Here is a 14,026-nt window from a genome sequence, read left to right as displayed (position 1 = left end):
ACTTAATATCATGGCGATATTAAGTCGGAGGAACCGAAAGTAACAAAAAGTTAAAAAAAAAATTTTGAAGTCTGCCACGGCTCGCAGGTTGAAAACCGGACGCTCAATTTTGCCGGCGTCCGGTTTCCAAACCCGTAGCTGTCAGCGGGCTCGAGAACCGACGCCGGCAAAATTGAGCATCGGCTGTTAAACCCACTGACAGCCGCCACTCCTGTCCGAGCCTAATTTGAATACTGAATCGCGCGCACTGGAGAGTGGCCTGTGCGCGCGCCGGGAGAGCGGGCGTTCGCCCGCTCTCCCGCGGACTTTACTATATTGGCCCGTATGTCACTGATTTACAAAGGATTCAATTGATTCACAGACTGGTCAGACTCCAAAAAGTTAAATTTCAAAAAACAAAACAGCTCAAGCTCCAGTTCACTGTTAGTCAGCAGCATTTCAGATTTGCAAGAAACGATAAACCTGAAGGAATGTCAGCTCTTGCTTGTGTAGCTACCAAACATCTTGACTGTGTTTTATTGTATTTCCTCCCATTCAACTTTAATATTGCCACAGCATAATTGCTGAGCATCTAAATTATGGAAATATGCAGCAAGGAGTAAGCTTAATGCTAGTTAAAAAAAAAAAGAAAAAAGGATTGTGCACACTAATCACAAAACGTTTTCTGTAAGCAAATCCAAATAAAAATCTAGTTCTAGTTTGGTAAGAACATTCCGTGCCACTGCGTACCACGGCCTAAAACTCTTTATAAAACGAGGCCCCCTGTAATGCTTTCCCTGAAAGCAGAGCTTTCTAGCACGGAAATAACAGCAAAGTGTAAAGAGTAAGTCTGTTCTGCAGTGATATAGCAACTTTATCTGCTCTTATAAAAAGAGCCATAAAAAAAAAAATTTCAGAGCAATCGCCAACCATCTTCCACATGATTTCAAAGTTCATGTGCCTCAAAGGACTCCACTTCCGACTCATCCTGAAAATACTTGGCATTATGCATATGCACAGTTTTATCACCATTTATTATTTCACCTTCGGCATTTTAGAAAGTTTGCTGCCAGGTTTTCACGGGATGCCCTTTTCCATTTCTGAGCTTTGGACAGCATCATCCAGCAAGTCCATATTACCACGCAGAGTCATGTTCACCGTAAACAATTTGGGTTTGATGCTCAGGCTATAGTCCGCTTCCAGGCTGGGTTCCTCACCTGGATTAGCAATAAAGTGGCACTGGTGCGCCAGGATGGCAGCAAAGAGGAAGAGCTGCACTTTGGCTAGCTCCTCGCCAATGCATCGACGTTTGCCCACCGAGAAGATCATCACGCTGCTCGCAAGGTCTCTGTCCAGGAACCCGCTCTTATTCAGGAACCTAGAGGGATTGAAGTCCTCTGGGTTGAGCCATTTCACAGGATCATGGTTCACGGACCACTGGTTGACAAACACTACGGTGTCCTTGGGGATATGGTAGCCCAGTAAAGAGGTGTCAGCTGTGGTGGCGTGAGGGATGGTCACCGGCACAAAGCTGCTGAAACGCATGAGCTCGTAAAGGAAAGCCATGACGTAGGGCAGGTCAGGCTGATCTTCCATGCGTGGCAGACGATCCCTGCCCACAATCCTGTCCACTTCTTCTTGCATCCTGGCCTGGACTTTGGGATATCTGTTGAAAACAGAACACAAATGTTAAGTCCAATCAAATTAAGTTGATAGAAAAAAAAAGTCTAAACTTAAGCTCTCAGCATATTTTGGTTAATCAGTTATTTCAGCAATTACTCCCATATCTTTTTCATTCTTCTTGCTACAAACATAGAATTTTTTTCTTCCAATCCACCAAGCTTTTGTGAATATAATGGAAGTGTTTCATTCATTTTCGTACACAATTGGAGAAAATCTCTGGAAACTATAGATTTTTAGACTGTGCCGTATCTGTTTAGACAGAATAAAAATCTTGTATAGTAAAAACTAAAATTTACAAAACACAAAAACAATGTCTCCAAGTAACACTGGCCTGTAAAAGCCACTGCAGAAGTGAAGCAAGTCAGGCCTGGCTAGTACCTAGACGGGGGACCACAAGGGAAGACCAGGTGCTGTTTCTAAAAGGCAAAGCCCTGCAGTATTCTGCCAAGAAACAAAGGTCACTGTAGCTGTGATTGCTTAACACTAGACACCTAGAAATGAGTAGAAAGAGGACAGTAAAAAAAAAAAAAAAGACTCAATGGCTGACAGCACAAGCTGATACAATTCAAAATTTCAGAAACGTATGTCACGTCTGTCCTAAATAATGGCACAAAAAGCACAACTGTACCTACTGCATGGTGCTTTACAGGTGTACTTGGCAAGTAGCAATATGCAGCCTGAACCAACAAAAAAAATTATAAATTAAAAAAAAAAAAAGGTTCCGATTTTGGAGAGAAGCAGTAGTTTAGATTCAGAAGTGATGTCCAAATGTCATTAACATCACACACAGCACGCGCCTGGACACCAGTTTACGTGATGGGACTTTTCTCCGTGTTCCAAACACAGACCCATTTAGGAGTTCAGTGGAAGTACAGAAAAGCTGCTTAAAGAATTTTCAATAGAAAAGTACAAGTTTGTTATTTTAAAATTATTATCTGTTTATACATTTTACAAACATAATCATCAAGCAACATTACTTGAATAGAAATACAGGAAGTACAGTAGACACAGGAATTTTCTCTCTACTCACATTATACATCTAGGAATTATTTTCTGACACACCTGTCTTACAAGCCCCCTAATAGATCCAAGATTACACAACCTCAAGAAATTATATTTATAAACAAGGCAATTTAGCTACAGGACAGTTTAATTTTCTGAGAGATCAATATTCCACCATAGGAGTGCCTTATTCAGGGCATGGTGAAGAGCTAAGCTGCGGCCTTCCCCTACTAACCAAAAATTCTGTTAACTGAGATGGCTGGAAAGATATATATGATGTACCTCTATGCTTTATTAGGCATTTACAAGGAAATTTTAATACGAAAAACATTCCTAATTGTACCACTTTTGTCACCTACGTTTTTGGGATTGCCTAGACAAATCCGGGAACATTTGAATTCTACAATTCGAAAACACCTCTGATCTATTTAGGAAATTTTTTTTTTTAAACACCCAGATTTGTCGGATTCTAATAAAAAAGTAACAATCAATGTTGTTGGTCTCGCCAAATTACATTCAGAATCTTCCAAAACTGCTGAAACATCAATACTTGGTGCTTTCACAGATTGCAATTCCTGCATAGCGATATTATTATTATTCCCCCTGGTAACTTTCTTCAATGGTGGAAGATAATAGATCTTGGAAACAATAGGTAATGTAGGTTCAGGTATTTTGAGCACTTCCATTAAATATCTCCGCCATAGCTGAGTAGGTGTTGTCATTGGAAGCTTAGGGAAATTAATACAGCGAAGGTTTTTAATCCTTGAACTATTTTCCATATTCTCCATTTTAAACTGTAAAATCTGATTTTCCTTGATTCAAGCTTGTTGCAGGTCATTTACCTTTCCCAAATCCGATTTTACTGTTTCTTGTTCTCTTTTTGTTTGAATATTTTCTTCTTCTATTTTATCCCCTCTGACTTTTTATTTCTTTCACCGAATTCAGCAGTAGTCCCATTTGCATCTCCATGTTTTTATTTAAATCACTGATTGCTTCCCAAATAAGTTCCAACGAAAAAGTTTGTGGTCGTACCAGGGTTTTGAATTGCAGGGTAGGCGTTCCAGCTGAGCTTTCTCCAGGCCCCAATCCTGCCACTCTCGTGGACATTCCGCCAGCTTCCAAGATGTTAACTTGCTGAGCCGCAGAAATGTCTTGCAGGGCTTTGTGCCTCAACTGGGGTTCCAGCGGGCAGCCCCAGTCTTCCTCGCTCCTGCAGGAGCCTAACGGCTGGGTTTGCTGGCGGTGATCTCTCTCCAGGGGGGAGGGTAATGTCATCAGCTCAAGAGCGGAGGAGAGCTCCTCTTCCCCCCATCTACCGCTCAGCGAGCTCTCAGCCCCGACCTCCGTCCTACGACGGATGTGGGCATCCATCAGGCCCACGGTCGGAGAGGCCAATGCAGTGTCCGAGGCCAGTCGCTCCTTGGCCCTCCTTTTGCGGGTGGAATGAGGCATTCTAAAGAGAAAAGTTAATCGGAGGCAAAAAGGCTGCTCAGACCCGTCACACTGCCGACGCCATCTTGGATCTGCACCCTAGCAGAAAAGTACAAGTTTTAAATTATTTTGATATTACAAGAGGAAATTTGGGGGGGAAAAAAAGAAAAAAAATTACACAACCACAGAAGTACCCCAAGAAATACAATAGTAGACTGTTCACAAAAAATAAAGAGGTCCGTATTTAAACAGTTTGTCCGGCTAAGTCATGGAGTGTGACCACATGTAAGATCTCTCTCCTTATCCAGAAGCATTAGTCAGTGTCCTTTGTGCGCAACCATTTTGGGCAAATAAATAGGGGGCTTTTGTATGCTCAAGTTTGCACCCTACACACTCTCCACAAGGAGTCTCACTTTCAAGGATGCGCATGTACATGGTCCACCCATAAGATTGTGCCAAGTTGGGTCAGACCACAGGTCCATTGAGCCCAGCACTATGTCACTGTTAATGGCCAATCCGGGTCACTAGAAGTACTCAGTAGATCCATCCCTTCATCTCACTCTCAGGGATATGTGAGGGCTTTCTCAAGTCTACCTGGCTAGTACTAGTTTATGGACTGTGCTTTAAAACCCCGCTAAGGCTAGATGCCTTGAGCACATCCTCTGGCAACCCACATTCCACATCTTGCTTGTATGAGTGAAAAAAAAACCCCACTTTCTCTGATTTGTTTTAAACCTGCTAATTGTTAGTTTCTTATCTCCTAGTCTTAGTACCACTTGAAAGGTTAAAATAACTGTCCCCTATTTCAGTGTTCCCCAACCCGAGTGGCATGGCATTCTGGCATGCCACAGAAAAAAAAAAAAGTCACTACTGCCTGGTGCTCTGATCTAGGCCAGCACTTGGGCTCTGCTCTCAGCAATGAGAGACCAGCACTGGCTATTCAACATTTACAAGCTCCTTTCTAAGCAGATTGTGCAGTTCTGCAGGCCTCTTCCTCCTAGCTACAGCATAAGCTCGACACCTGGGCTCTGCTTTGTACAGCCCGTCCTCCATTTCCCACTCCTGAGCCTCATCTTTTGAGCCCTTCCAGTCTCTCTGCCTTATCTGCAGGCCCAGCGAGATGGGGAGAATATGTAGAGCATTGGATGTGACTCGCTGAGTGTTGGGAGCAGCACAGGGGACGAGAACTGGCAGCCACATACAGCAGTCAAGATAACTGAGCCAGCTGCTCGCATCACACCAAATTCTCCCTCCTCCTGGACTTCTTTTTATAATTTATTAGAATTTTCCAAAATACAAAAAAAAGTACACCTTTGCACAGTAACAACAAAAGAGATATATATTTATATATACAATCTTTAAATATAATCAACACAAAACGTTCCTCTCTCTATAAAGACCAACAATAGAGGAGCAAAAAGAAGAAAAAGAATGAATCCTATATTATAGGATAGATGGCATGTAAACTACCGCTCCAATTATATATATCATGGATAAACAATGGATAGCCATGTGGTAGATACAAAACTCACTCCCCCTAGCACTTAGGAACTCCCTTCGTTGTCCAGGAATACAAAAAACAAAAAAGTATTTGCACTTAATTTCACAATACATTTGCAAGGATAACGTACAAGAAACGAAGCACAGAGCGCAAGAACTTCTCGGCACGTTTGAAGGAAACCTTTGCGTCGTTCTTGTGCAACCTCACAGCTAAGTCGGGATAAGTACAGACGAGCACCTAAAAAACTAGCATTAAAGTTTTGAAGATAAGACTTCATCACAAAAAACTCAATTCCTGAACATATATAAAGGAAACAAGCAATGTGGACCTTTCAGAAATTTCAAAAGTGGAATTTTCCAAATATGTAGACAAACTGCATAAGTCCACGATAGCTTGAGACTGATCCGGTTGACTGGCATTCAGTTTATAAGGAGGAAAAAACATGATCAAGTTTAGGAATTTTTCAGCTGGAATTCTCAAAATTTCAATGAAATATTTTCTAAGCATTAAGCAGGGTAATTCACCCACGACTTTAGGGAAGTTGGTGAATCTCAGATTCAAACGTCTAAATTGATTTTCTATGACTTACAACCGCCTGAATAAAGAAAAACGCTCTCGAAGGATCGTAACATTAACTGTTTGTATATCCTTAACATCCTTCGTCAAAGAACTAAACGTCATAGAGTGTTCCTGCAGGATTCTCTGACGGTCTTGAGCAACTGCATCCAGTCTCTAGGAAACAGCCTCTAAACCATGGGAGTGATCACCAAATGTCTGGGAGAAGTTCACAGTCAAATCCCAGAGTGAATCCAGTGTTTCCCAAATGAAGGGGGGAATGCGAAAAACAATTCACTCACCAACTGCAGCGACAACCACTGCCGGCAAACTCCCCTCTGATGGCAATTCTAGGTCAAAGTCATCTTCAGCATATTTCGCCTCCAAAACAGAATCCCACCTCAGAGATGGCACGGAGCTCGTTTCCCTCTCAGACGAAATGCCAGCAGCTCCCTCCTCTTGGGCAGGCGCTGTGAAGTCATCACCAAGCGCCCCCGCGGAGTCTGAAGGCTAGCAGGCAGCGGGCTGAGTGATACTTCCCCAGCTGGAGGCATGACTCCTCTCTCCGTCCCACCAACGGGACTCAATGCCCGGACGTCTGGAGTAGAGGAAGCCTATTCTACGAAGGAACTCTGATCCAACGGGAGCGAGGGCTCAGAAGGGAAAACCCTCACCTCGACCCTTCCTCTTATGCGGCATATTCAAGAAGAAAAACAGGTGTAAGGGAAAGAAGGAGGAGCAGCAGAATATGCATCCATTCATGGCGCCATCTTGGAATCTGCCCCCTCCTCCTGTACTTGTATAAAGAGGGACACGGTCCATGGTGATGGGTTCACGTCTCTCTCTCTCTCTCTCCTTCTCTCACTTGGTTTTAAAGTTTGGAAGAGATATTGGTGGAGATTCCTCAGATCTTAGATGTCGTTACTGACTGCTTCATGGTTTAACTGGCCCTGGAATAAATGAAAGGGGGAGCTATTTTAAATTCTAGCTTTCAGTGGCGCTCAGTACCTGGTACAAGAGGTAAAGGTAGGGAGCCACTGGGCAATAGTGATCAAATGGGAATAACATTTGACATAATCACTGGGAGGAGAATATCAAGTAAAACTACTGCAGTAGCTTTTAACTTTAAAAGGGAGACTAGAAAAATTGAGGGAATTTAGTTGTGATGGTTAAGTTTGCATGAGGTATAAGGGTTGTTTATTTAAAAATAATATTCTGGAAGTCCAGATAAAGTGGATTCAATGCAGTCAGGTTTCAAGGAAAACCAGACAAATGTCAGCATGGTAAAAGCTGCTATTTAAAGGAGGGAAAAGGCATCTCAAAAAAATGGAAGGCAGATCCAAATGAGAATAGGAAAACACAAGCACTGGTAAGTTAAGTGTAAAACATTAATAAGGCAGGTTAAGAAAATCTAAGGAAAAACTTGTCACAGAGGTAAAAATGAATAAGTTTTTAAGTACATCAAAAGCAAGAAGCCTTTGAGGGAGTCAGTAGGACCATCAGATGACCAGGAGAGAAAAGGGGCACTCAAGGATGGCAGGGCCATAGCAGAAAAACTAAAACAGTCTTTTACACAGAGGAGGATTTTGGGAAAGTACCCATACCAGTAAATCTTTAAAGGTGGTGGTTCAAAGGAACTGCAGCAAACTTCTCTGAAACTGGAAGTTGTAATAATCTTTAGTTTGTCAAGTTGCACTAACAATTCACCAATATAAAATTACGAACCTGTTACTGGCAATCTCTAACCTATCATTAAAATATGCATGGTCTCTGAAGACTGGAAGGCAACCAATATAAGGCCAATTTTTAAAAGGGCAAAATAGTAGAAGCTATTCTTAAGAACAGAATTACTGTTAATATAGGTAGACATTGTTTAATGGGGGAAGAGCCAAGAAAGGAAAGTTGTTTTAACAATTAGAATTTTTTGAAGGTGTAAAGATAAGCCGGTCAATAAAGTGCATCTGGATTTGTAGAAGACATCTGACAAATAGGCCCATTCAGAAAAACGCACGGGAGAGCTGGCGAGCGCCCGCTCTCCCGGCGCGTGATTCAGGAGGGTGGCCTATGCAAATTAGGGCCCACGGTAAAAGGAGAAGCTAGGGACACTAGCGCTTCCCTATCGCCTCCTTTTTGACAGGAGCGGCGGCTGTCAGCGGGGTTGACAGCCGATGCTCAATTTTGCTGGCGTCGGTTCTCAAACCCGCTGACAGCCATGGGTAAGGAAAACAGACGCCGGCATAACTGAGTGTCCGCCTTCCAACCCGCGGGCCGATTTTTAATTTTTTCTTTTTTTTTTACTTTTGGGGTCTCCGACTTAATATCGCCATGATAGTAAGTCGGAGGGTGCACAGAAAAGCAGTTTTTACTGCTTTTCTGTGCACTTCCCCGTCGCCGGCAGAAATTAATGCCAGCCTTTGGGCAGGCGTTAATTTCCTAAAGTAAAATGTGCGGCTTGGCTGCACATTTTACTTTCTGTATCGTGCGGGAATAACTAATAGGGCCATCAACATGCATTTGCATGTTGCGGGCGCTATTAGTTTTGGGGGGGGTTGGACGCGCGTTTTCGACGTGCTAGCTTTACCCCAAATGCGGGTTAACAGTGCGCTCCACCGGAGTGCACTGTACTGTATTGGCCTGAAAGTCCCTCATGAAAGACTCCTCAGGAAATTAAAAAGTCACAGCACAGGAGACGGTGTCCTACTCTGGATTGGCAACTGTTTAAAAGATAGGAAAAAAAAAAAAAGTTGGACTTAAATGGTCTGCTTTCCCAGTGGAGAGGTGAATAGCGGAGTGCCTCAGTGGGATCTCTACTGGAACCTGTGCAGTTTTAACATTTACATAAATGATCTGGAAAAGGGCTATCAGAGAAGTGATCAAATTTAGAGATGACACAAAATTATTCAAATATTATAAACCCACAAAATATCCCATTGAATCTCACTTGTCCCCACTACTCAAGTACACCAACTGCTTAAAGAGAATGCAGATTACAAAGAAAAATGTAAAAAACCAGCTCAATGGCGGCCGTACAACCAGTATCATATCTTGTGTACAGCGTAATGGGTATGCAAGATGTACTCTGGGGTGAGATGCTATTTGGCAGGCATAGGCTCTTTCTTGAACCAAAACTGTATGTTACAGAAAGTTTGTAATCCAATCACTAGCACAGGGATGACAGCCTTTAAGAAGATTTCACAAAAAAAACCCAAAAAACCCCTATTGGAAATCACTGTCATTATTTAAATGCTCATCTGATTAAACTGAGGCTTTGTTCTCATCAGCCGTTATGTGTGTATCTGAAACAGGTGAGCATTTAGGAAGGATTTTAAACATCCATAGAAGATAAATAAAAGCTACACTGAATGTAACTTAGGAAAACATCATCACAAGTTGTAGGTAACAGTCTAATAAAAAAAGAAACAAAAAACATGTGACTAGTTTTCTCCTCACTGGATCAGTAACATCTGTATAACATGGTAATCTCTGGAATTTAAAAGCCACTTCCCCCTCTAAAGCCAATCAGGGTATGCTGTGGGATGCATTGCCTCTGAAGCAGGGCGTGCAGGCTGCTCTGCCCATTCCATATAAGCTCCAAGCTCAAGTCACGCAATCACCAATAAAAAGCCGTTTGTAAACCAGTGCCAGCCTCTTATCTTATGTACCTACTGTTCTGTGGCTCATGGCTTTCATCCTGGCCTCACCTTGCTTCTATGTAGACATTTTATTGCCCCTCTTACTCTTCTCTGTTGAAATAAAATAAACAAAAAAAAAAAAAAAACCCATCCTAGTTATATATTCTTTGGCAGCTTTCCTAAAACCTTGGTGTTGGCTAATGGTAACCTCTACTGTAGTGACTCAACCTGTGGCTCAGGACCTAGAAATAGGTCACAGAAGGTCTGAGTGGGGCACAAGATGCAGCACTGTAGAGAAAATCTAAAGTAAGGATTTTGGAGAAAGGCAGCAGTGTGCTGGATTTTTTTTTTGTCCCATAGTAGATTTCTGGCCCCAGCGTCGTACCACCATTCACAAGTACATCATGCTGATGTACTTCCAGAGTGGGTCTCAAAGAGGAAAAGGCCAGGAAGCCCCTCCTGTTCTGTAAAGCCCAACTACCACTGCAATTACAACCACAACTAATATCTTCAAACTAGGAGTGGGGGCTCCCAGACTAGGCTCAGGTTACCCTTTAAAATATCACACCTAATCCTTGATAGTCTGAAATAATTTTTAATATATTAAACAAGTTTAATGATTGCAAGTGGTACCAGTGGGGAAAAATGCTAAATCATGAGAGAAGTATTGTTAATTTGTTAGCAAAATACTGTAATTATTTCTAATAGTATTTGCTTGTTTTTAACAAAAGACATATTTTCTCACTTTTTATTTTTAAATAGCTACATACTGGGATTGATTTACTAAAGCTTTGGTCCCCCCATTCTGCATCTATAGGGGGGAAAAAAAAGCTTAGTAAAGCATTGTGAAACCAGCTATTTAAGAAGCTTTTTGTCCTCCTCTGTCACTTCACTGACATCTTTCCAGAACATGACAGACAGGTTGCTGGATGTAATGACAGAAATCGGTAGTGATTGTCTTTAAGAGGAAACAGATTCTGTATTTATTTTTGTTTGGTTAAGAAACTGCTCCAGTGCTTCTAAAGTTAAAACAGGGATCAGCTGAGTGCACTGTAACCAAACACCTTTTTGTGCTGCTTCAAGAGTAAAGAAAATGCAAAAGCACACCAATTTCACCTCAGGGAAGTTCTCCATTCTGCAAACTGAGAACAAATATATATACCAGCTACGGAATCAGTCCTACTGTAGGCATTTTATGAAGTTTTCAGTTAAAAGGAGAACAACTCACTCATCTTATCCATCTTTAATACAACATCATTGGTATTGGGGGGGAATGTACATTTTTCCAGTGAGCTGCTATAGTACATCTAGCTGCTATCAATATCTGGTGTATCAATTACCACCTCTGTTTATTTATTTATTTATTATTTTTATTATACCGAGTTTCATGATATGAATCACATCAACCCGGTTTACAATTAACAATGTGAATAACTGCAGAGAGTAACATGGTAGAAACATTGTAGAAACATTTCCCAATTTGTTTGTGACTGTTGTACTGTTTATGAATACCTTAATAAAATATCAAATAAAAAAAGAGAACAAAAAAAAAATTTCTGGGAAGAAAAGCTAACCCAAGAAAACATGGGCAAGCATTGGGCTCCTCAGTTGTAGGGAAAGCAGGAGTTTCAGGAAGGGTCTCTGCCTGCTGCTCATCTCTGTTTTTACTACAGAGGGTTTTATCATTTGTAACCGATTATAAGCAGCCCCATATGCTCCTGTGTAGTAGCGATCTGCTGCTGAGGAATATCGTGGGCAGAATTATCATGCTCTGCACCAACTCAAAATCTCTCGTCTGCGAGCAAGAGAAGGAAAAACACTAAAGAAAGCAGAACTGGGCGGGCAGGAATCGTGTGAACTGCAATCAGACTTCATGAATGAAAGGAGGCAGCCACTAGCTTTTAACTCCTCATTTACTTCGTGCCTCAACTCAGTTTACTTTTACTTCTGACAAAAGACAAGTCTTGATGGGCTTGATCGCTAATGAAAAGTGTATTTTCACCAAAAAAAAAGAAAAAAAAATCCAGGTATTCTTGCAGTTCAAAGGAAAGCGTCTAGCGATCACAAGTGCCCGCCCCAGTCTTCGGAGCCCCTTCTTCACTCAGCACCAATCGCTTCACCATGTGGAATAAACGGGTACCATGCAATCAGGTTTCGGGGCACACCCACTCGAATTAATAAATCGATTCCTTCGAAAGGATGCGGTGTTGCGGATTGAAGTATTAAATTTTATAGGTGTCCCCGCTGAGATTTTTTTTTCCTTTTGCTTGCGGGAGAATCTTTGCTACAAACAGATTGTGAGCCCATTAGGGGCTGGCAAATACCTACATTACTTCAACGTAATTTGCTTTGAAGGGCTTGAAACAGCAGAATATAAATACATAAAATAAACCTACAAATACGCCTGCAATCGGGAGTGAAAGCGGGAGCATCTTGCACCTACCTGACCAGGAAGAGGAGCAGCCACTGCAGAGCGGTAGAGAGAGTGTCCTGGCTGGCTCCGAAGACATCGGTGACGGTGGCCGGGATGTGCTCCCTCTGCAGCAGTCCCGCGCCGTCGTCCTCGCGCCGCCCCAGGATGCGGATGAAGGCGTCCATCATGTCCCTGCTGCGCCCCTCCGCGAAGCTGCCCTGGTGCTCCACGAACTTCTCATGCACGAAGCTGTAGAACTCTCGGTTGACCTGCAGGAAGTGGCCGAAGAGGGTGCGCACCGGGTTGGGGAAGCGCAGGAGCCAGGGCATGACGTCTACCAGGCTGCCGGCCCCCACCGTCTGGCCGAACTGCTCGTTCCTGCTCAGCAGCGCGCGGAACTCGTCGTCCTCGTGGCTGTAGCGGCGCCCGAAGCACACGGCGCTCATGACGTTGGCGACGGCCACCACGGCGTAGCGCGCGGGCGCGAAGAAGGCGCCCCCTGCACTGCGCGCGCCAAAGAGGCGCACCAGCTCGCACGCCTCGCCCAGCACGTGGCGCTCCAGTGCCCGCCGGCTCCGCGCGTCGCCGGTGGAAAAGGCCCGTACCGTAGCCTGGGCCACGCGCCGGTGCGCCTTCCAGCGCGCGCTGTAGCCGCCGAAGGCCAGGCTCCGGCCCCCTGACACCACCTGGAAGGAGGCGAAGTCCGGCCTGCCCGCGAAGTCGGCACCCTGGCCCACCAGCGCTTGCCGGATGACCCGCTCGCCGTTCAGCACCACTACGCTCCGGCTGCCCAGGCGCAGCTGGAAGACGTCGCCGTATTTCCGCGCCAGGCCGGCTAGGGTGATGTGGGGGTTGCTGCCCAGCTGGGCCGCATTGCCGATCAGAGGCCAGGGGAAGGGACCCGGAGGTCCGCTCCTCTTCCCTGTCCTACGCATCCACCTGCGCAAATGAAGGGCCACGAGTATGGAGAGGAAAGCCAGCAAGACGTCTCGCAGGTAGGGGCCAGCCAGCGCTTCGTACACATTTTCTAGCTCCATGGTGGATCTACAGCAAAAAGAGACAATAATAGATATATAAACTCTTAACCGTTATTGTGCGATACTTTGCAGCTTATATCTTTCAAGTGTGCTAGACTGGCAGACACTACCTGGCTTATTTATAAGCGCACTTCTTGGCTTCCGACTAATGAATTTTCATAGATGGGATTACGAGTTACTTTTACTTTAGTGCGGTTTTTTAAATTAGAAAATAAATAAACTGGCTGTGTCTGCTTGCTATATACTAGCAACCTTTCAAATTTTCCCCAGAATTTTGGAACGGTCTAGTCTGAAGTGACAACTAGGTGGGAACGATTTCTGTTTATTGCAGAAAACCATGGGGTAGAAGTGTTTTCTATTCGTCCGATTGCAAAACTCACGACTATCCTGTTCTGTCATGCAAATATGCTGTTACTCGATATCTCAGAAAATCAGATTAACAGCCCCGTCACCAGCTGCTGGAAGGACTGACCTGTCCATGCAATTCGTGCAGTGTTTTCAGTGCAGGCGACCTGGAGACTGAGAAGCTCGGCAACAAAAGACTCTGCGGATCCAAGCCACCGAATAATCCTGGGCATAAAATCTCCCGAATCTCTCGCAGTCCACAATTGAGCACTTCATGGGGGTGGCAAGTGGAACGCCAGCTGCATCGCGATCCTGTCTCTTTACCCGCAACGCTGGCTGCCTCTTAGTCCTTTCTCCTCCGGCAGATCTGATGCGCAGTCTGGTAAAATTCTATTTGATTTTCCCTCACTAATGACAATTTTGCATTTGTTTGATGAGTAATTTTTGG

The 14,026-nt window shown here is 43.8% G+C and overlaps 1 protein-coding gene across 1 annotated transcript; it reads right to left on the bottom strand.

The window, feature by feature from the left end:
• Positions 1 to 247: 247 nt before the first annotated feature.
• On the bottom strand, positions 248 to 13,823 carry LOC115087085 (cytochrome P450 1B1). The gene is made up of 3 exons (XM_029593792.1): positions 13,706 to 13,823; positions 12,227 to 13,240; positions 248 to 1,645 (listed from the first exon to the last, which is right to left on the bottom strand). The coding sequence occupies exons 1-3, from the start codon at positions 13,711 to 13,713 to the stop codon at positions 1,057 to 1,059; spliced, it is 1,611 nt and encodes a 536-aa protein (XP_029449652.1). The 5' UTR covers positions 13,714 to 13,823; the 3' UTR covers positions 248 to 1,056.
• Positions 13,824 to 14,026: the final 203 nt, after the last annotated feature.

The sequence above is a fragment of the Rhinatrema bivittatum genome, chromosome 3 (genome assembly GCF_901001135.1).
Source record: "Rhinatrema bivittatum chromosome 3, aRhiBiv1.1, whole genome shotgun sequence".
Lineage (NCBI taxonomy): Eukaryota > Metazoa > Chordata > Amphibia > Gymnophiona > Rhinatrematidae > Rhinatrema > Rhinatrema bivittatum.
This window is presented reverse-complemented; position numbering and strand designations above follow the sequence as displayed.